This window comes from Salvelinus fontinalis, chromosome 20 (genome assembly GCF_029448725.1).
Source record: "Salvelinus fontinalis isolate EN_2023a chromosome 20, ASM2944872v1, whole genome shotgun sequence".
Lineage (NCBI taxonomy): Eukaryota > Metazoa > Chordata > Actinopteri > Salmoniformes > Salmonidae > Salvelinus > Salvelinus fontinalis.
Window position 1 is genome coordinate 19,407,047 of NC_074684.1, and position 25,441 is coordinate 19,432,487.

Sequence of the window (25,441 nt, forward strand, 5' to 3'; positions counted from 1 at the left end):
TCTGGGCCGTACCACTCCCAGTCGATGAGGTACTGGAGACCTGACGCCTCGAATCCAGAACTTCACTGACCAAGTACGACAGACCTCCCTCGATGTCCAGAGGAGGAGGCAGGGCGTCACTGGGTCCAACCTCAGCGAGGGGACCAGGCACTACTGGCCTGAGGAGAGACATGAAGTCAGCAGGGAGTTGCAAATGGTTCATTATCTCTCCTCAGGACTTTAAACGGACCCACAAACCAAAGACTCAGCTCCAGCAGGGCAGGCGGAGGGGCAGGTTACAGGTGGAGAGCCAGACCTGGTCGCATGGAGAAAAAAACAGGCGCCTCACTGCGGTGGCGGTCGGCCTGTTTCTTGTGCCAACACACGGCCCACCCATGTGGCGGAGGGAATTCTGCATGTACTCAGCCCAAGGTAGAAAATCCACCCACTCTCCCACCGGTCCTGACAGTAATACCTCAGGAACCTGCCCACTTCCTAATTAACCTGCTCCACCTGCCCATTAGCTTGAGGACAGTACCCAGAGGGGAGACTGACCATGACCCCCAGGCGTTCCATGAATTCTTTCCATACAAGTGAGGTGAACTGAGGGCCACGGTCTGATGCAAAAGACAGGAATCGTGGTCACAGGCAATGGTCAAAAACAAACAATACCTCACAATCATACAAACAGAAAGAACTGAACTAAATAGGGAACTGATGAGACCAAACACAGGTGAAATCAATCAACAAAAAATGAAAGACAGGGCTAAGTTCCAGAACACAAAGAAATAGGGTTATGTTCAAGAACACAAATAAAAAGAACACAAGGTTGACTAAGAAAAGAAAAGCAGAACCTTACAGGTAGCGTACACAGATTTGCAGACATTATCGCAGGTGCAGCGAAATGTTTGTGTTTCTCGCTCCAACAGTGTAGTAAAACCTAGCAATACAAAACAATACACACAATGTAAAAAGAAAAAAATTAAGAAATGTCCCAACATATCCAATTAATAACCCAAATAGCACTGTAACAGTAATCCAAATGCATTCTAATTTTTCGTCCACTTTCCCTCTCCTCGCTGCCTCGCCTCGATTACCTTGGACCCTTTTCAAAAGGAGACCAGAGAGGATGCAGGAATTAAGTAAACCAATTGAGAAAAGGAGAGGCAGCCAGGAGAGGGGAAAGTGGATGAAAATTTGCTTGTATGAAATGAGACTCTCCTTCTCCAACACTTATTGTCAGTGAAATTAAGTTTAGAGGGTGAAAACCCAAAATAAATGTATAAAGTGATTAAAACAAATGTAGCTAGTTGTGCAAGACATTTTATAAATTATGGATAAGTAACACATGTTTGCGTGCATTCCTTCGATAAAACAATAACTGATTCAAAGGGGGTGTGGCAGATTTCAAAATTATTCTGAGAAGGACTCAGGAAGGATACACTTCTGCTTCCTCACCAAAAGGAGGCTGTCGAGGAGGGGAGGACCGTCTTCCGTTTGCCTACAAACGAATTGGAACAACTCCTCGACACATCGGTTTCCGGGTTACGGAGAAGAGAGTAAGGGGAAGAGAGGGCGAAGGAAGGACTCAAATGACAAAAGGCCATTGAATTGAATGGGGAGACCCGTTCTATTCATTATATTTCTATGGTTGACATCTTTCATCCGGGACACGGATAGTCCCCCTGCCATGCAGACACGCGCTGACTCTCACCGTCTGTACGATGACATCACGGGGTATAGGAATGGCGGCTCTGGCTGATGGAGGAAAGAGCCAAAAGACCCTGAAACTTTACTTCTAACATAATTAAGAAAGATTCAAAATTGATTGAAACAACATACGGCAACGGAATAGAACCGTAAGAACTCGAATTCCGTTTGATTTACTGTTCAATAGTGACGTCCAGTCTCGGAAGTTGACTACTGGCACTGCTGACTTCAGGCTAACGTTGTTAGTTAAGCTACCTGCTAATATCCTATAGCTAGCTTGTTTAGCTAACGTTGGTAGCAACGTCAGTCATTATTTACTTACATTTTATTGATTGATAAATTAATAATTATCCGAAATAAATCATTGTTCTAATTAGTCGGCATGTAATACTGCTACTAGGCTGGTTTCTGAGGACATTCACGAAGGTGAAATAAAATTTTAAAAACCCTTCTTGCCATAGCTAGAGTAGTATTTAGCTAAGCTGAGAAACTAGCAAAGCTGACCAGCAACGTCGCTCCTCTCGCCTTGTTGAGTCCAGTTCTCACAAGGATAACACAATTAGTCTGCTGATCGCGTACTTTTGATGCCATAATGGAAAGTTTAACGTTAACTGATGTGGAGCAGAAGTATTACTCTGATTTGTTCGTTTATTGCGATACGGACAACACCAAGAAAGTGGCTTCCAACGGCAAAGTTCTTGATCTTTTCCGGGCGGCCCAGCTACCCAGTGAGGTTGTCCTGCAGGTAAGCTAGCTAATGTATCAATCTGTGAAGTGTGATAGAGATTTGTTGTATGTGGCGTACTTGTTGACTGGTGAACGTGACAAGACACCTACTAACGTTAGCCAGTTGCAAAGCCCCTTTTCACTTTGCTAACTGCTAACCAAGTATGCTACCCAGAGGAAGTTAGCAAGTTGCTAGCATTACATTATCTACATGGGCAAACTGATGTCAATAGACATGTTCTTTCAGCACCATATTTATTTCCAATATTCTTCTAGCTATCTTTCTGCTTGATAGTCTTACCATTTGAATTATTAGCTACCTAACAGTCGATAGCCCACGTCCTTCCTTGTGCAGTTGATACTTAGTTTCTTGCTGGACTGGATACAAAGTTTACAATAATATTGTCCATATTTAAACGGATACAATCTTATTTGTATCACCTTGATTATACAGGTCGGTTATCAATAAAACATCATAACACGTTCGATTTTGCTGCTGGGGGGGTGATGCAACCCCCACCTTTGCTATTAACGACAATTGTGTGTATGTATATATATATATATATATATATATATATATATATATATATATATATATATATATATATATATATATATATATATATATATATGGCTATATATGGCTATATATATTATTTATTTTTTTACCTTTAACTAGACAAGTCAGTTAAGAACATTCTTATTTACAATGACTGCCTACACCGGCCAAACCCAGATGACACTTGGCCAATTGTGTGCCGCCCTATGGGACGGCCGGTTGTGATACAGCCTGGATTCGAACCAGAATGTCTGTAGTGACACCTCAAGCACTGAGATGCAATGCCATAGACCACTGCGCCACTCAGGAGCCCAACTATCTGTCGTTTTCAAGGGATTGTTAAATAAATGTTATAACTATTTGGTTTTAATATCATCACCTCTTGAAGAACATAGAAATACACATTTCCGGTTATTCCAAATGTTTAGCTCTATCATCCAAGTTAATCAGCAAGTAACTGCATGCTTAATCATGATCAGTAAACATCCATTGATCATGTATTTTCAGATAAGTGAGGGTAGCCTATCAATTTGGTATGTAGCTAAATGTGTAGTCAAACATGCTATTAGCTAGCTAGCCAATTTGTCATGGTCCATCAATCAATGAAGCCTATCATGTCTGTCAGCACCAATAGTGATTAAACACTCTTAAAAGCAATGTTAAAAATGTGATAATGATAGCCAACTTCACTAGGTTGGCCTACGTTGATTGGAGAAAAAAGTACATTAGCTCTACTTACCACTATGTTTAGCCAAGTGTACAAAGTTTCCACCGGTAGCTTGCCAAGTAAACATTATCAGCTAACAGTACATTGGCAAATACATCCCTTCTGCTTGACATGCAGAGCCCACAAAGGATGGGAAATTAACCTAAACCACTCATACTTGACAGGTCTAGTTCACTTTTATTTTATATCACTCAAATATCCAATTGATGGTGGCCAATATTGAGAGATATTGTGAAACTACCCTAACATATCTGAAATTACATGATCAATTGATGTTTACTGATCATGATAAATGTGCAGTTACTTGTTATATAACTCTGATAGGGCTAAATTAGCTCCTGATCATGACTCCCATTACATTACACATAAGAGTCATTGGATGAAGGCCTCTTCTGTACTGGGGCGTTTTGTTAAGAACCCAGACGCTTGGGCTGAACATTAATACACATCACTTGCGGTACGGTATCTTTTAATATCAGCGAGAATTAATAAAGAAAAGGTTAAATTGATACCCACCTTTTTGACAGGGTTAGTGAATATTTAGTATTTTTGATGTGATATGAAAGTAAAGGGCTTTATGTTTCTAGACACGTATCGCAATTGAGAATCGATTCATGTTTTAGATGGAGAATTTGGTTGTTTGGGCTGCAAGAGCCAGTCTACCTCTGCAAATAAGTTCCTTTGACCTTAAGGAATAACGGTAGGCTCCTTTTCCTTAAGAGTGCATATTTGGCTAGAGCTAAATGTGCGCAATTGTTTTGCATGGAATAATCTGAAATGTCATTCTATGCTCTTCAAGAGGTGATGATATTACAACCAAGTAGTTAACATTTATTTTACAACCCCTTGAAAACGGCACAGTTATAAAAGGTTTTATCCGAGCTGGGGGTTTCCTTGCCCCCCCCAGCAGGCAAATCGAAAGTGCTGCACCTTATTTTGACCGTTTATTGATAATGACCTATCCAAAGGTCAAAGTGCTCATTTGAATGATTTTTCAAATCCAAGATGTGAAGTCAATAGAATGTGTGTTGTAGCACAGACTGACTTACTTGAACATTGTTCTGTTCAGCTTGCCTATTTCTTTGTATATTTGTGCTATTATCAATTTCTGGGCTGACATCAACATTACTGTCACGGTTGAAGGATTTCTGGACTGTCTTTCATTCGAAGTGTCAGTTATTGACCGACTCAGTCTAATTCTGAAGCCATTTGTCCTGGTGTACATAATTAACTTGCTATTTTTTTGGGCCATGATTTCTTCCTCCTGCAGAAACACAAGACTAATAGTTTCTGCTATGGTTGTTTAGTATACTGAAGAATAGGCTTTATAAATGATCCATAAATCTGAGATGTGAAATGTTTCCTGGGTCTGTCAGTTTGACCGCCTATTTCCCATTGAAATGATGCTGACTCACTAGGCCTAGGCTGGTAGCATCATTTTTTACCAACGTTGCTCTTACCCTATAGCACTGCAATGCTAAAGGCGTACACCTCTCCAAATTCAGATAGTGCATGTTCCTTTTAGACATTACAGACCGTTTTGTGCAGACACAAGTCACATTGCTCAGTAAGCATGCAAATTAACAGCTGTCTTCCTGTGTTAGGAAGTAACGTCCTTGGAACTTTCTCTGCGAGAGACTCCAGCATTCTCCCCATTATAAACATTTTGGCACAAAACAGTAGTGCATTAACAGAATGAGTTTGTATCACTCTACAGACCGATGTTGATAATATTTTGTTGTCTCAGATAACAGAGCTCTGTGGAGCCACTCGCCTGGGCCATTTTGGAAGGAGCCAGTTTTACATCGCACTGAAACTCATTGCTGTAGCCCAGTCTGGACTGCCTCTCCGGGTAGAGAGCCTCAATTCTGGTGAGTAAACATGTCTAGAATTCTCCAACTTAGAAATGGACACCTAAAATATGAGGCAGGGTATAGCACCGGACAATGTTTACATCTTTGTTTGCCTTTGGTCCGGTTATATTTCAAATCAGCCTGCCGATATTGAAGGGACAGTAGTAAAGAACACATTACTATACAATGACATTTATTTGACTTCAAACGTTGCAACAGGAGAGCTGATTGCATAACTTCAAAGATGGAATGAGGATAGCCTACACTTACCAACTTCTTCCCTGATTCAGAGGGGTTAGGTTAAATGTGGAAGACTCATTATGGTTGAATGCATTCAGTTGTGCAATTGACTAGGTATCCCATTTCCCATTTGAATCAATGGACACACAGTAGGGCCGAGACAATACCAGTATCGCGATACTCGTTATAATCGTGGCAATTTAACAAAACACGAAGCAGATTTAACTTATTGAGGAAAACAGACACAATGTTGGAAACAAACATCATTAATGACCAAATATTGCAATACTGGTATCGTCACAGCCCTAACACATAGGCCTAAAATACAAATAAGGTATGTTTAGGTATTGAACTGAATTTGCTCCCTAGAGATGAGCTGTTTCTTAAATGTGTAATATACTGTCAAAACATGGAGGATACGTGCATCACTTGGGAGACTCACCCAAGTCTCATATCTGTCTATTAATAAGCAACAGGATGCAAATATATGGATGGATCAGAGATAGAGCATTGGTGAGTGTTTGCAGGAAATAAAGGCATCCCTGTAGGGTTAAGATACAAGAGAAGAATAGAGACTTAAGTCAACAGGAAATTGCACAACCCAAACGGGCAGCTGGGCCAGTGAGATTGGAGGAAAAGACTCCAAGTTGCCCTTCAGAACATGACCATCAGGTTTTTTCCCCTGTCTTTTTTACCCACCACCTTTTTTTGTCTTGTGTTTGGTCTTTCTTTTCAAACCACAATAGGAAAGTGGGAGGTAAAGGTTTATGGTCCCCCAGACTACCCTCCACACCTCCCCGAGAACACCCCACCCTTTTAGCCCACTACCCCAGTGTGGTGGACACACAAAGCAAACAAACCAAGAAAAAACTAACAAAAGAATCACTCCCACACACAAGCAATTACCCTGACAAACTACAAAAAGACATAAAAACACACATTAACTCAACAAAGAAAAACAACTAGAATTGTCATATGACTACATCAAGCTTTGCAAAGCACCTTTGATATATATACGTTGTCAATCTTGTAACACTTGACTTGATCTGGTTAATAATGCAGTTAAATAATGGTTTTCAATATCAACACTTGTGTTGTGATAAGCCATGCTAGACTACAACAACTGACTAGTCAAGACAACTAGCTGGAGGGGATTTGAGGTAGTGCTGTTATCTAGCAGTGTTTTTCATCCACAGTCAAGGACTTGCCTCTGCCTCGCTTTGTTGTGGCCAAAAATGAGCAGGAGGCCAGACACACAGCCATGTACCCCGACTTGGAGAACCAGGGGCCTTACCAGGGTGTGATTCCACGACCCCCGGGCCGAGGGCAGGTCAAGAAGGTGTCTGCCCACGAGGTCATCCAGCCCTGTGTGCCCACAGTAGAACCACAGGTCAGTCATACTAATTCTTCCCGTCTGGAGAAGTAGTTTAGATATCATGCTCAATAAGAGCTGCTATTTTGATAGTGATGAAAGTTTGATATAGCCTACATGTTGGAAAAGGCAAGGAAATCAACATTTATCTTATCAGATCTCTGGTGGAGAAATGCATTTGATACAAACCAATTTGTATTATATCCTTTTTTTAAGAAACTGAGACAGATCAAAGTTTGATAGACATAAGTTTTATCTAATGTTATTTACCCCTCTGCAGCCCGACACCACATCCCCAGTGGTATCTCCCCACCAGTCCCCTCCCACCTCGCCTCATGCCTGGAGAAAGCACAAAAGGCAGGCCAGCGGGGGGAACGTAGAGAGACCTCCTGTGGTGGTGGCAGGTGCTGTCTGGACACCTTTCAGAGAAGCACAATCAGGTACACACTCTACTCTGCAAACTGTATCCTCTGCGAAGATGACAATCTGGCAATGTTTCAGTTGGAGATGTTCAATAATGCGTCTTATTGACGTTCACCATCTTGCAACTTTTGCATGTCTTAAATAAATGAGAGGTTTAGCCAATGAACAGAACTGGTTTGTTTCCTGACAATGATGTTATCAGACAATGCTGTGAAAAAGTATTTGCCCCTTTTCTAATTGTAGCTACTTTTGCATATTTTTTTTTATACTAAATGTTATTAGATCTTCAACCAACACATAATATTAGTTAAAAGGAACCTGTGTGAATAAATAAGAAAAATTACGTACTTATTTCATGAGCAAAGTCGTCCAAAAAGTTATACTTTTGACTCATCTGTCCATAGAACACTCTTCCAAGAGTCTTGATGATCATCCAGGTGCTTTTTGGCAAACTTGAGTCAACTTTTTGGATGAGATGGGTCCCATTTTATGTCTGGTGAAAACCAAACCCTGCATTCCACAGTAAGAACCTCATACCAACGGTCAAGCGTGGTGGTAGTATGATGGTTTTGGGATGCTTTGCTGCCTCAGGACCTGGACTGACTTGCCTTAATAGAGCAGAATTCATGGTTCCTTCTATCAGGTAATTCTACAGGAGAATGTCAGTCCACCCGTCTGTGAGCTGAAGCTGAAGCACAACTGGGTCATGTAGCAAGACAATGATCCAAAACACACCTCTACCTTCTTGCTCTTTGTGCTGTTGTCTGTGCCCAGTGTTTGTACCATGTTTTGTGCTGCTACCATTCTGTGTTGCTGTCTTGCTATGTTGTTGTCTTAGGTCTCTCTTTATGTAGCGTTGTGTTGTCTCTCTTGTCGTGATGTGTGTTTTGTCCTATATTTTTATTTTTAATCCCAGCCCCTGTCCCCGGAGGAGGCCTTTTGGTAGGCCGTCATTGTAAATAAGAATTTGTTCTTAACTGACTTGCCTAGTTGAATAATTAAAATAAAAAGTCTGTTTTAGAATAGCCTAGTCAAAGTCCAGACCTAATCCCAATTGAGATGTTGTGGCAGGACTTGAAATGAGCACTTCATGCTTAAACCCACAGATATCCCTGAGTTTAAGGGGGAAATTGCTTTTTCACACAGGGGAATTAGGTGTTGCAGAACTTTGTTAATTAAATAAAAGAAATATACATTTTGTTATTGGTAAACTCGGGTTCCCTTTATCTAATATTAGGTTTTGGTTGAAGGTCTGATAACATTCAGTATCAAAAATATGCAAAAATAGAGACAATCAGAAAGGGTGTAAATACTTATTTGCCGCACTGTGTCTCTGTAGTCCAGTACTTCAACAGTTCTTGAGTATGCTCTCTACTGTAGCTAGAACAATCTTTGTGTAATCTAATAGCACTGTCTGAGGCTGTGTAACTATCCTCTCTCCATAGGACCTGTGGTGGCAGGTGATGGGATGTGGTCTGCGCACTCACCTCCCCCCGTTCAGGAAAGCTGGGTCAGTTTGAAAGATACTTATCCCCCCTCCTCCAGCAAAATGCCACCAATGCATCTCTCGCCGGTCCAGGTAGTGCAGCAAATGCTTCCATGGACCTGTCATCTTTCTCACTTAAAGGCAGAGATGGAGCTTTATCTTAACTTCTTGGTCTAGCCTACTTCACTATATGCTCTTTTTTATGGCTTCAGTTTCCCCTTCATAAAAAATACATATTTCACTGCAATAAATCAGGAACAGTTCTGTGTCCAAATGAGCAAGATTCATTGTAAGTGGGTTGAGATATTTGAAAACAAACACTTGCAAATCCACTTCTGATACTCTTCTGTTTATTTCCCATCGTCCCACAGTCTGTGTATTCATGACCTATTAGTACTATCACAGCTCTTCCAAAGGATTGTTTCAATCTGTTATTTTCCTCTAAATGTTTCACTTGGCTGCTTTTAGGAGAACTCTTCCATACGAACGGTTGCGTCTGTTGCTACAGCCAATGAAATCCAAAGACAGTCCAGTAGCGGTTATGACGACCCCTGGAAAATCACGGACGAGCAGAGACAGTATTACATCAATCAGTTCAAGACCATCCAGCCCGACCTCAACGGTTTCATTCCTGGTAGAGTGATCTTTGTCTGGAATAGGGTTGTAACTTTCCAAAAATGTCCAGGTTTTCCATTAAACCTCGTTGGAGGATTCTTGGAATGAGCAGAACATCAGGAATCTTCAACCAGGATTTCTGGCAAACCAGGGAATTTAAGGACATTTTGCAACCCTAGTTTGGGACCACCTTTTACACGTCTTCCCATTTAAAGGTTACATGGACTCTGGCTGTTACACTACAATGATTGGCCTGTCACTAACTGACTTTTTCCCTTTGTCTGTATTTCAGGTTCTGCCGCAAAAGAGTTTTTCACTAAATCAAAGCTACCTATTCTTGAACTGTCCCACATTTGGTAAGTTATTACAAGGTGTGCTTTTGGCTTTAGTTGAGATGCTCCCCATATGTAATGATGACATTATATTATGAGTTATCTGCTTCAGTTTTAATCTAGGAAGCTATATCAAAGAATGGAAAATATAACCTTAGGTAACTCCTCTTCAATTAATGAATTTGGCTACCAGTTAGTGAATTCACAAGGGATTCCAGCAGTTTGCAATGCATGTGGGTAAAAAAAAATAAAAAATACAAATATTCTCACATTCTTTGCATTACAGGGAGCTTTCAGATTTTGATAAAGACGGGGCGTTGACACTGGATGAGTTCTGTGCTGCATTTCATCTGGTTGTTGCTAGGAAAAATGGCTATGACCTTCCCGAAAAGCTGCCAGAGAGTCTTATGCCAAAGCTTATTGACTTGGATGACTCAGCAGGTAATAGCTCGTACTCTCCTACTGCTATATATTTGGAATCTGTCAAAATCTGCCCCGTGGACCATCTGCTGTAGACAGTTGATTTATGAAACACGGAAAGAAATAAGCGTGATTGAATGGAACAGTCATCCTGATGGTATAAATGTTCCATGTTCTAGAGGTTCCAGACCAGGCCCCTGACGTCGGCTACTCGGGCTCCCCTGTGGAGGTGACCCCAAACAAGTCCCCCATGCCCTCACTCAACCAGACCTGGCCTGATCTCAACCAGGGCAACGAGGTTGGACACAGCACCACCCCATGTTATCATTGTAGAAAAGCACATTATTGAACTTTTACCTTTCCAGCATTTTGTAAATGACTTCTCAATGAAATTATCGATAAGGTCCTTTCCATTGTGAGGTGTTAGTACCTATCCTTTTGCAGGACTTTCCTGATTCAGTACCTTTCTTATCCATTTCTGAGAAACACCACTTAATACTTACTTAATTTACATACTGTAGATGTTTTGTCAGAAAGCTGCAATTGTTGATATTCTTTATCAGTCCCAAAGTCAGTTTTCTCCATTTCTGTTTAGCTAGTTATCACTAACCAGTTTCTAGCCAATATCCATCCCCTCCTCACTATTACTAATTGATGATATGTGATGATAAATGCAGTTCATCACCCCTCTGGGAGAGCAGTGGGGTTTGTAACTGGGTCTGGAATCATCTTGTGTGTGATGATCCATTGAAATGCCTGTGGTGCTGATGTATTTCTGCTCTTGTCTCTCTAGCAGTGGGAGACTTTTAGTGAACGCTCCTCCAGCTCACAAACTCTGACCCAATTTGATTCTAACATTGCACCAGCTGACCCTGTAAGTCAATCACCTAGTTTGCCTGTTTCTGTATTAATGATAATATTAACACTTGGCCCCTTGATCTCTCTCTTAGAGTGCATGTACTTAATTCTACTGAATCTGCCACAACAGAGGTGTCAATGTGATTTTGCTTGCTTAGCTTATTGGATACTTACTCAACTTTCTGTCCCATATTAAAAATATAACATTGTGGGTTCTACAATATATTTATTTATTTTTACCTTTATTTAACTAGGCAAGTCAATGTCCGGGCTATTTGATCAATTATAGCTGTATGAAATATCTTTCCCATATATCTTCTGGTTTCTTAAATCTGCATAATTGCCACGCATATAAGCCTTTTCTAACCTTATAAACTGTTCTGACAGTATGAAAAGAGTTCTCTTTACAGTCAGAAAGGGAATGGAAAGATTCCTAAAGGCATTATTATTGTGAGCTAATGATCAAACAAGAAACCTTTGTCCTTACAGGATACAGCTATTGTCCACCCTGTTCCCATCCGCATGACCCCAAGCAAGATCCATATGCAAGAGATGGAGCTGAAGAGAACCGGAAGTGGTAAGATGGTTTCCCCATATGATAAGAGCGCTTAAACATACACTGAGCTCTGTCCTCTAAAGCAGTGTTCACTTTTGAGACTCCATCGACTAGCAACTCTCACGTATTTGACTGGGAGTGGTGAAGGGATGCCCATTATCTTTTTTTTTTAGAACTGTTTTTTTATTTTTTATACTGTTAATGGAATTTACTGTTTTTCTTTCTCATTCCTGCAGACCACACACATCCTACCAGTCCCCTGATGGCTAAACCACCTGAGCTCTCTGAAGAAACCTCTATGAAGTTTGTAACAGCTAACTCGGGTAAGTGTCAAGGGATGTTCCATTATCATAAAGAACTTAGGACTATGGCAGTTTGTAGGTAAATCTATTGTAGAAAATATCATGTGACCATAATTATATTGCATTTCCTTGAGGAATGGTTAAACATAGAATACTCATGTTCTTTACTAAAGGTGATGGTTATAGCAGTTCAGATTCATATACTTCAGATCAAGACCCAATTACAAGTGTTGTAACAAGACAAAGGTAAGTTGGTCTCAATGTCTCGAGATAATAGATGCTTTGTTTATTGAAGCGCTTTTGGACAGTAAGCTCACTAGCTGTGTTGTCTGGGTTGTAGGTCTAATTCTGGGACCTCTCCTGAAGGTCTAAAGGTGGCGGCTGCCCCCCCACCGCCCCCTCCCAGGCCCAACGCCTCCCACTCCCGCTCCTCCTCGCTAGACATGAACAGAAACTTTGCCGCTCACCCCACAGGGCCACAGCAATCTGGAGTTGTGGCCTGTCCTCCAGCCATACCTCCTAGACCGCTACCCACACAGGTAGAAAGCCAATACAGACAGAAGAAAGTCAATCTCATAGCAGAAGAGATGTTGCCACCTCTGGGTAGTCTTTTTTTTTATAGGAAATATACACATTGAAATGCTGAAATCTCTTCACTTTGTCTTTTCTTGTTCATACGCTCTATTCACTCTACACAGACTACTTAAAGTCATTGATCATGTACTCTCCAGTTCAAGGTTGTGTTCAGTTTTCAACATACAGTGTTAAGTCTGAACTCTGTCTATCCTATTCCCTTTGTCCCCAGACCTCTGGTCCTCATAGTGGGCATCGCTCGGATGAGGGCCTGGCAGCTCACTCCACTACCTCGCCCCTGCAGATCCCAGAGCAGCCCAACTTCGCTGACTTCAGTCAGTTTCAGGCCTTCGCTGCCTCAGATCAGCCTAGTGACGACGGGGAGAAGCACCCAGAGAGTCTGCCAGTGAGTCAGACATACAGTATAATACAGAACCTGTTCTATCAGCTGTGCTCTGTTATAAGAAAAGAGACTGTGTGCTCTGTTCACAGGTAGAGAAGTCTACAGAAGGGGCTGGGCCTTTGAGAACTGTGAAGATTGACAACCAAGAAGAGAGAGCTGCAGCTACTGTGAACTCTGTAAGTAGTGGACTTACTGATACCATGATGCCAATACTGGGGGCCTAAATGTCCTCATTTGTTCAGATGATTTATACAGTGGGTTTGTTTTTTTCCTGTAAGGCCAAAGGGTCCATCATGGCCCCCCCACCCAAACCTGTCCGCCGGAGACTGAAATCCGAGGACGAGCTACAGGATGAGGCCCTCCCCCCGAAGTCTAACGTCATAGCCACTGTTCTAGCTACACTGCCATCCATTCCCAGGTAGGAACAGGGGTTTCAAAGGAATCTCAAATTTTATTTGTCACATACACATGGTTAGCAGATGTTAATGCGAGTGTAGCGAAATGCTTGTGCTTATAGTTCCGACAATGCAGTAATATCCAACGAGTAATCTAACCTAACAATTTCACAACAATTACCTTATACACACAAGTGTAAAGGAATGAATAAGAATATGTACATAAAAAATATATGAATGAGTGATGGTACAGAACGGCTTAGGCAAGATGCAGTGGATGGTATAGAGTACAGTATATACATATGAGATGAGTAATGTAGTAAACATTATATGAAGTGGCATTGTTTAAAGTGGCTAGTGATACATTTATTACATCAATTTTTCCATTATTAAAGTGGCTGGAGTTGAGTCAGTATGTTGGCAGCAGCCACTCAATGGTAGTGATGGCTGTTTAACAGTCTGATGGCCTTGAGATAGAAGCTGTTTTTCAGTCTCTCGGTCCCAGCTTTGATGCACCTGTACTGACCTCGCCTTCTGGATGATAGCGGGGTGAACAGGCACTGGCTCGGGTGGTTGTTGTCCTTGATGATCTTTTTGGCCTTCCTGTGACATCGGGTGGATAGTAAATCTGAATAGTGACTGGTCTGTGGTTGTTGATTATACATTAGATTTCGTAGTTAACATCAGCCACGAACTTAAAACTCTCTTGAATACTTTTTACAGGTCTGTTGGTAAGGATAAAAAAGCAATTCAAGCCTCTATCAGAAGAAACAAGGAAACCAACACAGTTTTGGCCAGACTCAACAGTGAATTACAGCAACAGCTAAAGGTATAGGAGTGATTACAATAATACATGCATGCATGCTAGCTATTCTGTTACTAAAATGAACCTGATGCTTGTTTTGGAAAATGTTATCTTCACGAAATCCAAGCCTTTAACAAGGTTAAACTTTAGTCCTCATTTGAGGATTGTTTATCTTGTTGTTTTTAATTCATAGGACTTACTAGAAGAGAGGATATCTTTGGAGGTTCAACTGGAACAGCTCAGACCATTTTCCCATTTGTAACCTGTGTGTGTGAGGAGGACAAGTCCATGAGAGAAGATAGGAGAGACCTGAAGGGGCCTTTTGTGTGATGCACATGTTATCTCCACTGTCTATTCCCTCTGCATTCTGCTGTCTCTTCTGTGGGAACCAGATGGACTGACCGACCGTCTGTCTGTCTGTCGGATGGTCAGTCTGTTTGTCTGTCGGACGGTCCGACGGACAGACGGTCGGTCTGACTGACGGACTGACCGCCGGTCGGCCTGACGGTCGGTCGGTCCGCAACAACACACTCTGACTCACCCTCATCAGACAGAGAACAGTCTTTCCAAAGGGGCTGGGATAGGAATGTTACAAATATTGGCACTTTTATTTATCAAAGAAATAGCAAAGATTATTCTGGACATCAATCCCTTATACTATATCACAGGCCCCGAGGCCAGACGGACAGGCACTGAACTGGAACTTGAGTCATGGGGTACTGAAGGCCGAGTTCCCTCCCTCATTCTTCCCCATGATGACAAGTGTCCAGTAGAGGAGCACTCTGGGGTCTGCCTGTGCTGTGTGTGGGCCTGGTCTCCTGGGACCTGTCGAGGACAGATAATCATGCCAGTGAAGGCATTGGGAGGAGTCTACAGGAGATGACTCTCTATCCTGGAGCGCTTTGGACTGATCATGTGACAGGAATTAATTAATGTTCCAGTTTATTACAGCATCCCGCTACGTGGAGGGCTATTCTGTCCGTGTGCGTCTCTGTATACATGTGTGTGTGCTGTATGTATGGTGTGTGTGTGTTTGGATTTATTTGGGCACGCAATGGTTACATAAACGGCATGATGAAATGAGTGTGTATGTATATTTTTTTCTTCCACTAGTCTTCTGCAATTTAATCTGTAACAAAATGAGCTGTGTTACTATGTGAAGTGATTGACCCCCAGATGACAGACCACCTTTTTGTTTTTGCTCCTGGCTCTGTAGTTGCTCATGCTGACGCTGCCTGTGCCTCTCAAGGTACATAAATTGAATCAGTCCTGCCCCAAACACAAGGTTCCCTGTGAGATATGATAACCAACTACGGAAGCGAGACCAGAATGAAACAACTGCACTTTTCCCCATTTTATTTTTTTTGTTCCCCCTGCATGTTGTTCATGCTCTTATCTAGTATGAAGACAGTGCTTAAATACAAACCACTTGATTTCTACCTGTATGCGGTATCTTACCTAGGCTGACATTTGTGTTGGTACCTACACCTTGTATAACTGTCTATTTTTGTTTTTCTGGAGCTTCTTGTGTTTGCTTAACCTGTCTTCAAAAGCCTTACTCCTGGCGTTCAGGTTTCCACTGTAATCTATTCTCCCTGTATTGAACCAAGTTGAGCCTTCTTTTCCCTGCTGTTCAGGTTGATGTACTGTATAAGGGGTATGTTGTATATTGTATATGATACACACCTTTTGATCTCATATGTACATTTGCATTAATTGCTGACTAACAGCAAACATTCTATTTAATTGCTTATATTATGGCTGTGTGATCATAGATGTTTAACTGCATGGATGTATCTCTGCAGAATGAACTAGCAGCTGTGTGATTTTTACACAAAATAAAAACTGCACAATATTTTAACTGCCTTTTTCCAGGTCTCATTTTTTTTATTGCTGATTTGACTCAAGGAAGAACTTACAAATGTGTATATTGCTACATTTTTAACACTTTATCAATTTATGCATTCCAGTCTGACGTACAAGATAACTTCTCCCCTGAAGTAACATTTCTCAAGCAAAATATATGTAGTGTATAAGCTGGAAGTAGACGCCTAAGTTGTGTCCATTAGTTTACTCCAATTAGGAGAGGGGTGGTAGGGTTAGGGGAAAATAATAGAGGAAAATATGTCATCAAGGCAAAGGGTGGCTATTTTGTTTTTGCTACATGATTCCCTATGTGTTATTTCATAGTTTTGATGTCTTCACTATTATTCTACAGTGAATGTAGGAAATAGTAAAAAGAAAAAGAAACCTTGAATGAGTAGGTTTGTCCTAACTTTTGACTAGTACTGTGTGTGTATATATATTTACAAAAAAATATGGGGGATTGGAAATGATGCAGACAGAAGAGCACAAAGTACAAAATAAAAAGTTGCAATTCACTTAAAAGAAGGAGCAGTGAGCAAGTTTTACTCAAAGGGTAACATTAGTACTATATTTTTCTTTCTCAAGACAACAGGACTTGGTGCACCATTTCTAGTTAGGTTTTTTATAGCAGGATGAACTCTAGTTACACAGAACATATAGGAATACAATAACTTGTAATATCAACAATGACGAGGACGTAGGTTTCACTTCTATTCTCTTCTCTTATAGTTGACTTGTGAAATCATCCTGAACATTGGTGCCCTCAGATGTCTACTTCACCACTCTGGAAAGGGAATAAAGTAAGTTAAAATAAATTTCCTGTCATTGTCACATGGTGCAGTTGAACAATAAAAAATAAAGCCTGGTTCGATTTACAATATGATTTGTCCAGTAACAGAGCAGCACTTACACTGTTGTCTGTTTGTAGCGGTCAAGGGCCTCCTGTGCCACCACCTCTGAGAACTTCGGGTTGTTCCAGGTAATGTCTCCAGGCACACTGAAGGTCATGGCGGGGGTGTTAAACAGCTGCACAGACACGTTGGTGTCCCCTGGTTTCTCAGGGTCCTCCGTGTCCTTGGACATGACCTTGGAGGAGAATAAGACATTTCAACATACAGTTGAAGTCAGAAGTTTACATACACTTAGGTTGGAGTCATTAAAACTCGTTTTTCAACCACTCCACAAATTTCTTGTTAACAAACTATAGTTTTGGCAAATCGGTTAGGACATCTACTTTGTGCATGACAAGTCATTTTTCCAACAATTGTTTACAGACAGATTATTTCACTTATACACTGTATCACAATTCCAGTGGGTCATACATTTATATACACTAAGTTGACTGCCTTTAAACAGCTTGGAAAATTCCAGAAAATGATGTCATGGCTTTAGAAGCTTCTGATAGGCTAATTGACATCATTTGAGTGAATTGGAGGTGTAACCGTTCCATGATCTCGCCATCACGGTTGACAACTCCATTGTGTCCTCCTCCCAGAGTGCTAAGAACCTTGGCGTGATCCTGGACAACACCCTGTCGTTCTCAACTAACATCAAGGCGGTGACCCGTTCCTGTAGGTTCATGCTCTACAACATTCGCAGAGTACGACCCTGCCTCACGCAGGAAGCGGCACAGGTCCTAATCCAGGCACTTGTCATCTCCCGTCTGGATTACTGCAACTCGCTGTTGGCTGGGCTCCCTGCCTGTGCCATTAAACCCCTACAACTCATCCAGAACGCCGCAGCCCGTCTGGTGTTCAACTTTCCCAAGTTCTCTCACGTCACCCCGCTCCTCCGCTCTCTCCACTGGCTTCCAGTTGAAGCTCGCATCCGCTACAAGACCATGGTGCTTGCCTACGGAGCTGTGAGGGGAACGGCACCTCCGTACCTTCAGGCTCTGATCAGGCCCTACACCCAAACAAGGGCACTGCGTTCATCCACCTCTGGCCTGCTCGCCTCCCTACCTCTGAGGAAGTACAGTTCCCGCTCAGCCCAGTCAAAACTGTTCGCTGCTCTGGCACCCCAATGGTGGAACAAACTCCCTCACGACGCCAGGTCAGCGGAGTCAATCACCACCTTCCGGAGACACCTGAAACCCCACCTCTTTAAGGAATACCTAGGATAGGATAAAGTAATCCTTCTAACCCCCCCCCCCCTTAAAAGAGTTAGATGCACTATTGTAAAGTGGTTGTTCCACTGGATATCATAAGGTGAATGCACCAATTTGTAAGTCGCTCTGGATAAGAGCGTCTGCTAAATGACTTAAATGTAAATGTAACTGTGGATGTATTTCAAGGCCTACCTTCAAACTCAGTGCCTCTTTGCTTGACATCATGGGAAAATCAAAAGAATAGAGCCAAGACCTCAGAAAAGAACTTGCAGACCTCCAGAAGTCTGGTTCATTCATGGGAGCAATTTCCAAACACCTGAAGGTACCACGTTCATCTGTACAAACAATAGTACGCGAGTATTAACACCATGGAACCACGCAGCCGTCATACTGCTCAGGAAGGAGACGCGTTCTGTCTCCTAGAGCTGAACGTACTTTGGTGCGAGAAGTGCAAATCAATCCCAGAACAACAGTAAAGGACCTTGTGAAGATGCTGGAAGAAACAGGTACAAAAGTATCTCTATCCACAGTAAAACGAATCCTACATCGACATAGCCTGAAAGGCCGCTCAGCAAGGAAGAAGCCACTGCTTCCATACCACCATAAAAAAGCGACTATGGTTTGCAACTGCACATGGGAATAAAGATTGTACTTTTTGGAGAAATGTCCTCTGGTCTGATGAAATAGAACTGTTTGGCCATAATGATCATCGTTATGTTTGGAGAAAAAAGGGTGATGCTTACAAGCCGAAGAACACCATCCCAACCGTGAAGCACGGTGGTGGCAGCATCATGTTGTGGGGGTGCTTTGCTGCAGGAGGGACTGGTGCTCTTCACAAAATAGATGGCATCATCTATGGGTCTTTCAAATGGACAATGACCCTATGTATACTTCCAAAGTTGTGGCAAAATGGCTTAAGGACAACAAATTCAAGGTATTGGAGTGGCCATCACAAAGCCCTGACTTCAATCCTATAGAACATTTGTGGGCAGAACTGAAAAAGCGTGTGCGAGCAAGGAGGCCTACAAACCTGACTCAGTTACACCAGCTCTATCAGGAGGAATGGGCCAAATTTCACCCAACTTATTGTGGGAAGCTTGTGGAAGGCTACCTGAAACGTTTGACCCAAGTTAAACAATTTAAAGGCAATGCCACCAAATACTAATTAAGTGTATGTTAACTTCTGACCCACTGGGAATGTGATGAAAGAAATTAAAGCTGAAATAAATCATTCTCTCTAGTATTATTCTGACATTTCACATTCTTAAAATAAAAGTGCTGATCCTAACTGACCTAAGACAGGGAATGTTTAATAGGATTAAATGTCAGGAAATGTGAAAGACTGAGTTTAAATGTATTTGGCTAAGGTGTACGTAAACTTCCGACTTCAACTGTACGTCTATTCATAATACCATGATAGAAAGAAATTGGTACGATGTAAGATACTTTAGTAATAGAAACCCCATGCAGACTGTGGAGTCTCACTGTTTCGATCTTGAAGATTTCATCCTTGGTGTCGGTATTGTTGGCCAGGGCAGACACCCAGCCAAACTGCTTGCTGAACAGGTCTAGCAGGCTGGATGTGTTAGACATCTGCTCCTCAAACCTCCTCAGCTGCTTGTTGTACTCCTGGGTGAACTTCTCAGCCATGGCCAGGGCCTGCTCCAGCTCCTCCTTCAGAGGACCAGTCAGAGGCTTCTTCCCAGAGCAGTCTGGACGAGAGAACATCACTTCATGTAATACACAACTATATAGTTAACAGGGTTGCTGGTGTCCCTATGTCAGCAACTTCTGGTGTGATGTGATAGCAACCTATTATACTTGACTCAGCCAAGGCATGGCTTTGTGGTATCATAGAGCCTTGAAAATGTAGGTGTACAAGCCATTGCATGTTGCATGATGAATGCTACTCCCTGTGATGTCAGTGCCAAGGATAATCGTGCTTGAATTTGTTCAGACCTGTTCTGACCTCTGAGTTATGAAGCACTTTGGTTATGTGAATGTTGCAAAAGAAAAAAGACAAATCTGAAGGGCTTTACCAATATCCTGGATCGCTACACATTTTTCACACTCTCCTCGCAGTTTAATGCAGCCAGCAGAATTGCGACGTATCTCTCTGCAGGTCATACCGGAAGGCTTTGTCACAACAACATCCTCATTCACACTCCCCTCTGTGGAAAAAAAGACCCAAAGGTAATTTTATGTGACTCTTCACATCATATTATGGTCTAATAACAGTTGTTTAATTAGGACTGAGGCATACCCTCTGAGGGGTTGATGTCAAAGTTAGCATCTGCTTCCATGAAAGGCCCCATGGAGCCAAAGATATTCCAGGCCATGTCCATCATGGGAGCGAACATGTTGTGGAACCCATGGAAGTCTGGGTCCTTCAGAGGGGACCTGACCACACGGGAATGCACCTCGCCCGCCTTTGCCCTCTCTGCTCTCTCATTGGCCCTCTCACCCTGACCCCAGATGCTGGGCATGCGGTAGGGGCTGGGGAACATGGGAGGGTTGAGGGAGCGCATGTGGTCAAACACCCTCATGCTGTCAATGAAGATGCTGTCCACCCCATCGGCCACGTTGGAGTAGCGCTCCTCCAGGTTCTGGAACCTCCAGCTCTGCTCCTGGTCCTCTCGCTCCAGAACATCCATGTTCTCCCCATTGATCCAGATGGAGAATGGAGAGGTCCTGTTCAGAACCTCTTCCAGCTGAGAGAAAACAGGAGAAAGCGGCTAGTACAACAATAACCTATTTTATTTGGAAGGATTGTATAACAATAGCTTAAGCACATTGATCAGCTCTACCGCATGTCCCTGTGTAAGTCTTGCTCACAAAACATATTTGAGCTACAATTGCAAACCAATGTGGAGATCGATTGATGATAGTTGAGTAGTGTAGTTGAGGCGGTACCTGTCTGCCAACTAGTCCAGCTCCACTGCTGCAGGTCCTGGAGTAGTACTTGATACAGGTGTTCTTCAGGCAGGGTTTGCACTCCTCCCACAGAGACTGCATGGTGCCATTACACACCTCCTGCTCCTCACTCAGCTTCGTCTCCATCTCCTGAGCTGCCTTCAGAGCATCCTGACAAACAAGCACAGCAACAGGGTCAGTGGCTGGGAACTACTGTAACCATCCATGAACCTGTATAAGGTGATAAATTGCAAACAAAATGTACAGGTTGATCACTGACTTTTTTGGGGGGCCAATATAGTGACCACAGCTCAACATGTACAGTATGATGCGCAAATACACTACCTCTTTTTGCCTTGTAGTTTTCTCCAGGGCACTCAGGAACTTCTCATGGTCCTCTCCAGACCTCTCCATCACTGTCTTCATCTCCTTCACCCCACTGATAGCATTTTCTATCTGCTTGTCCAGGTACTTCATTCCAAGGAGGGAAATCTCTACCAATAAGAATTGTTGCTTAAAAATAAATCTTCAAAGTGACTCAATAATCACAGAACATCCCGCATCATACAATTTACCGGTATTTAAAAATATATTTAGTTCTGAGATGACTTACGGCTTAGATCGTCCTTGGATGGAGGCAGCAGACACTGAGCAGAGACAAGGAGTAGGGCAAGGCCCACTATTGACCCAAAGACTTTCATCATTACTTTTTCTCATATATCCAGCTACTCATGCAGTACAAACCTGAAAAACAGACATGATACAATATCACTGGCAAACCTAAATCTAATACATTTATGGGGGGGGGGGGGTCTATGGAAGCTACTTGGGGCTGAGGGTATTTTGGATGTAATGATTACACCTCATGAAAAGCACTGCAAAATGACCTCATAGTTCTCGTCTGACCTTGGTGTTGTTGTGATGTTGATTATACCCACTAGAGGGTAATGTTGCACATCTAACAATGATAATAGTGTGACTAGGGTTGCAAAGTTACCGGAATCTTCAGTAATTTTGGTAATTAAGAGAAAATCTATGGCAATCTATCGTAAATTTGGTAATTTATACTTGAATAATTTCAAAAAATGTATATATAGTATACGTTTTTACATCTGTGTCCATATTGTCCATGAGTTTCTAGTAGATACAACATATGATTCAAGAGAAAATTGACTGACTAATGAAAAAAAGCATCTAACCTACAATGGCAAGTCAATAGTTGTAGTAACTCTTCCAACTATTGACTTTTTTCACAATTTGATTAAAAAACATGGACAACAAAGTAGTAAAATAAATAAGTGTGTACATTTTTTTTAACGGATATTTCATGCTGAAACCCTCATATTAAAAACCAATGGTATTCACTACATTGATGGTAATGTTTTACAGCTTTGTCATTACATTTTTTATTTGAGTATCATGTTATTTAATTATTTTATATATTTTACATGTGATAAGGTCACAGAGGGACAGAGATAATTAGACTCCTGTAAAAATCTGAAGTACCCAAAAGGCTACTAGATGTCTTATGATAGGTTACATAAAATACTTCAAAGATACCACATTTCTGGTAGTTTCCAGTAATATACCTTCCTTTGCAACCCTAAGTGTGACACTGCAGCCTCCCGGGTGCCACCAGAGATTCTGGGTTTGAGCCCAGGCTCTGCCAGCCGCGACTGGGAGGCTCATGGGGCGACGCACAATTGGCCCAGCGTCGTCCGGTGTTAGGGAGGGTTTGGACGGAAGAGATATCCTTGTCTCACCGCGCACTAGCGACTCCTGTGGCGGGCCGGGCGCAATGCACGCTGACCAGGTTGCCAGGTGTACGGTGTTTCCTCCGACACATTGGTGCGGCTGGCTTCCGGGTTGGATGTGCGTTGTGTCAAGAAGCAGTGCGGCTTGGTTGGGTTGTGTTTCGGAGGACGCATGGCTCTCGACCTTCGCCTCTCCCGAGTCCGTACGGGAGTTGCAGTGATGAGACAAGACAGTAACAGTACTAATTGGATACCACGAAATTGGGGAGAACGTTCTGACGTTAGCAAATTTTATCCAAAGAATGCAGTGTGTTTAATCTGCATTACATCATATACATTTGTCACATTTGATACTTTTCTAATTTTGTTAATATAAGTATAGACATTAGACTCCTAGACCCCTGTAGATATGGATACAATGTGAGGATTAGTAGACATTTATCTGACAGATAAACATTTGTACTTTCCTCCTGTTGGAGTAAACAGAAACAAACACAAATCCTTCTCCACTAATCTCTGTGAATATTCCAGGCAGCCCTATAATCCCTTTACTCACTGTGCAATATACAAGAAAACACTGAATCATTGAGAAACAAAAAAAGTAGTCTTCATTTGGAAAAAAGAATGACATCCTTCCAATTTTGGCACCAGATATTCAATGGAAATGTCATCATTGAAGGAGGTCATAATGTTGACATGTTCAGTCACATGACTGTTAGTAGCCTTTTTTGTTTTACAGGTCTGGGTGGATGAAATGATGGAAAATATTATTGACATTTTCAGTCAGAGGACTGTAGAATTACACATTATACTGGTCTGGCTGGATAAAGGATGCCTCAAACGAGGCATCATCACATATGATCAGACTCCAAACAGCATTTATTTTTTTAGTTAGCCTTTATTTTTACCAGGCAAGTCAGTTAAGAACAGATTCTTATTTAATGGCGGCCTATCCAGGCCAAACCTGGACGATGCTGGGCCAATTGTGCGCCACCCTATGGGATCCCAATCATGGCCAGATATGATACAGCCTGGATTCAATCCAGGGACTGCAGTGCCTTAGACCATTGCGCCACTGATATAGAATAAGCAATCACTTAGAGAGGATGAGTCTTTGCCAAACTAAAACACCTAGCTTGGTTATGTAAGAACCATGAAGTCCCTCTGAATTCTTTATTCTAATAATATTGCTGATTCCAGCTGGTGTCTGCAGAGACACTTGAGATTCCTCTCTGAGGACCACTGAGACAGCTGCATGACCTCTCCAGAGGGTCTTTACTGAAGCTTCTCCCATGGAGTGGGAGAGGGCTGCCTCTAACAAATGGATCTGAGACAGATTGTTTAGTCAGCCTGCAAACCCTAGAAAATGGACGTTGTTCTAAAATACAATAATAATGGGAGAAAAACAAGTCAATAACAATAGTTAACAACTTCCTACTTATAAATTGCTCCAAAAGTACTTGCAGGACAAAACAGAACTCTATTTATAGAAGTCAGAAGTAGAACACAGAATTCTGATCCATCACGCAGATGGACTGAGTCCTGTATTAGAAGGGATTTGCACATTTTAATACCCTCCTAATAGGGAAAAACATGGGGTCAGAGAGCTGCAGCGTCCAGACTTGATTACTGTCTACTCTGTCCATCTCACTCAAACTTGCCCTGCGCAGCTAGAATATCAACTCAATAACAACTCTCCATAACTCAGAGTGAATTTGTGCCTTTGAGCAAACGATGTTGAACTAAATTATCAAAATGTATACACTCTTTATAGCAAATGTGTTGAATAAAGCTTGCAACCTTAAAATGTTTTGATATTCTTAGTACATATCTGGGTCATTCCCAGGCAGAAATAGCAGTGTTGATACTAGAGGTCATCCATGAGTAAGAATCAGGAAATACAGTCCCATCACTGTGCAACATTTCTGCAAGGTCAAGAGTTGGTAATAATAAACAACCTATGGTACAATAAAGGCTTGATCCCCAGGTAGAAATGGTAAGAGCAATCAAGCATTCCAACGATAACCCTATCTTAATATGCAGCAAAAGGTATCTGCACACAGGGCTGGTACTCTGAAACACGAGACACTATTTTTCTCACAGGCAACAGAGGACCACTCACCTCCCTGTGGATCTTGCCTCTTCAGACTGGATGAAGCGCAGTGGGGCTGTCCACTGCTAGGTATTTATACATGACCTAGCGGTGATGTTGGCACCGTGATTCACTCCCATATAATGCCCTGTGGCTTTGGACTTTTCCAGAAGTTGTGTAATTTCCGGTCATAGCTCGGAGCTGAGCCATGAAGCAGCCAGGAGTGGGCAGTGTTGCACTGTGTGTCACTAACCCCCTCTAGCTTCTCTCTGCATGACTGCTGGGAGACAAACCAAATAGAAGGAGGATTGTGTGTGCTGTGTGGGTCAGTAAACAAGGGTGGGGGAGGGTACTTTAAAGATGATTGCTCTTTAT

General features: G+C 42.1%; 2 protein-coding genes across 2 annotated transcripts; one reads left to right on the forward strand and one right to left on the reverse strand.

The window, feature by feature from the left end:
* Nucleotides 1-1,532: 1,532 nt before the first annotated feature.
* LOC129817466 (ralBP1-associated Eps domain-containing protein 1-like) lies at nucleotides 1,533-16,195 on the forward strand. Its single transcript, XM_055872739.1, has 19 exons — nucleotides 1,533-2,434; nucleotides 5,449-5,572; nucleotides 6,991-7,184; nucleotides 7,447-7,606; nucleotides 9,035-9,099; nucleotides 9,544-9,709; nucleotides 9,983-10,046; nucleotides 10,309-10,463; nucleotides 10,622-10,740; nucleotides 11,236-11,316; nucleotides 11,790-11,877; nucleotides 12,093-12,179; nucleotides 12,332-12,404; nucleotides 12,499-12,697; nucleotides 12,964-13,137; nucleotides 13,224-13,310; nucleotides 13,413-13,552; nucleotides 14,253-14,358; nucleotides 14,528-16,195. Exons 1-19 carry the CDS (start codon nucleotides 2,282-2,284, stop codon nucleotides 14,594-14,596), a joined length of 2,304 nt encoding a protein of 767 aa, XP_055728714.1. The 5' UTR covers nucleotides 1,533-2,281; the 3' UTR covers nucleotides 14,597-16,195.
* Nucleotides 16,190-25,255, reverse strand: LOC129817467 (clusterin-like). The gene is made up of 9 exons (XM_055872740.1): nucleotides 25,097-25,255; nucleotides 21,834-21,964; nucleotides 21,566-21,714; nucleotides 21,221-21,391; nucleotides 20,571-21,018; nucleotides 20,347-20,478; nucleotides 19,793-20,019; nucleotides 17,111-17,286; nucleotides 16,190-16,984 (listed from the first exon to the last, which is right to left on the reverse strand). The coding sequence occupies exons 2-9, from the start codon at nucleotides 21,922-21,924 to the stop codon at nucleotides 16,972-16,974; spliced, it is 1,407 nt and encodes a 468-aa protein (XP_055728715.1). The 5' UTR covers nucleotides 21,925-21,964; nucleotides 25,097-25,255; the 3' UTR covers nucleotides 16,190-16,971.
* Nucleotides 25,256-25,441: the final 186 nt, after the last annotated feature.

Bases quoted from the DNA above. Each gene is read 5' to 3' on its own strand.
- LOC129817466 (XM_055872739.1), top strand. From the start codon at position 2,282: ATGGAAAGTTTAACGTTAACTGATGTGGAGCAGAAGTATTACTCTGAT. The intron at 2,435-5,448 runs GTAAGCTAGCTA...TTGTTGTCTCAG, and splicing joins CCAGTGAGGTTGTCCTGCAG to ATAACAGAGCTCTGTGGAGC. The intron at 9,100-9,543 runs GTCAGTTTGAAA...GGCTGCTTTTAG, and splicing joins CCCCCGTTCAGGAAAGCTGG to GAGAACTCTTCCATACGAAC.
- LOC129817467 (XM_055872740.1), bottom strand. From the start codon at position 21,924: ATGATGAAAGTCTTTGGGTCAATAGTGGGCCTTGCCCTACTCCTTGTC. The intron at 21,715-21,833 runs GTAAGTCATCTC...TCTTATTGGTAG, and splicing joins ATCCAAGGACGATCTAAGCC to AGATTTCCCTCCTTGGAATG. The intron at 21,019-21,220 runs GTACCGCCTCAA...GTTTTCTCTCAG, and splicing joins CTGGACTAGTTGGCAGACAG to CTGGAAGAGGTTCTGAACAG.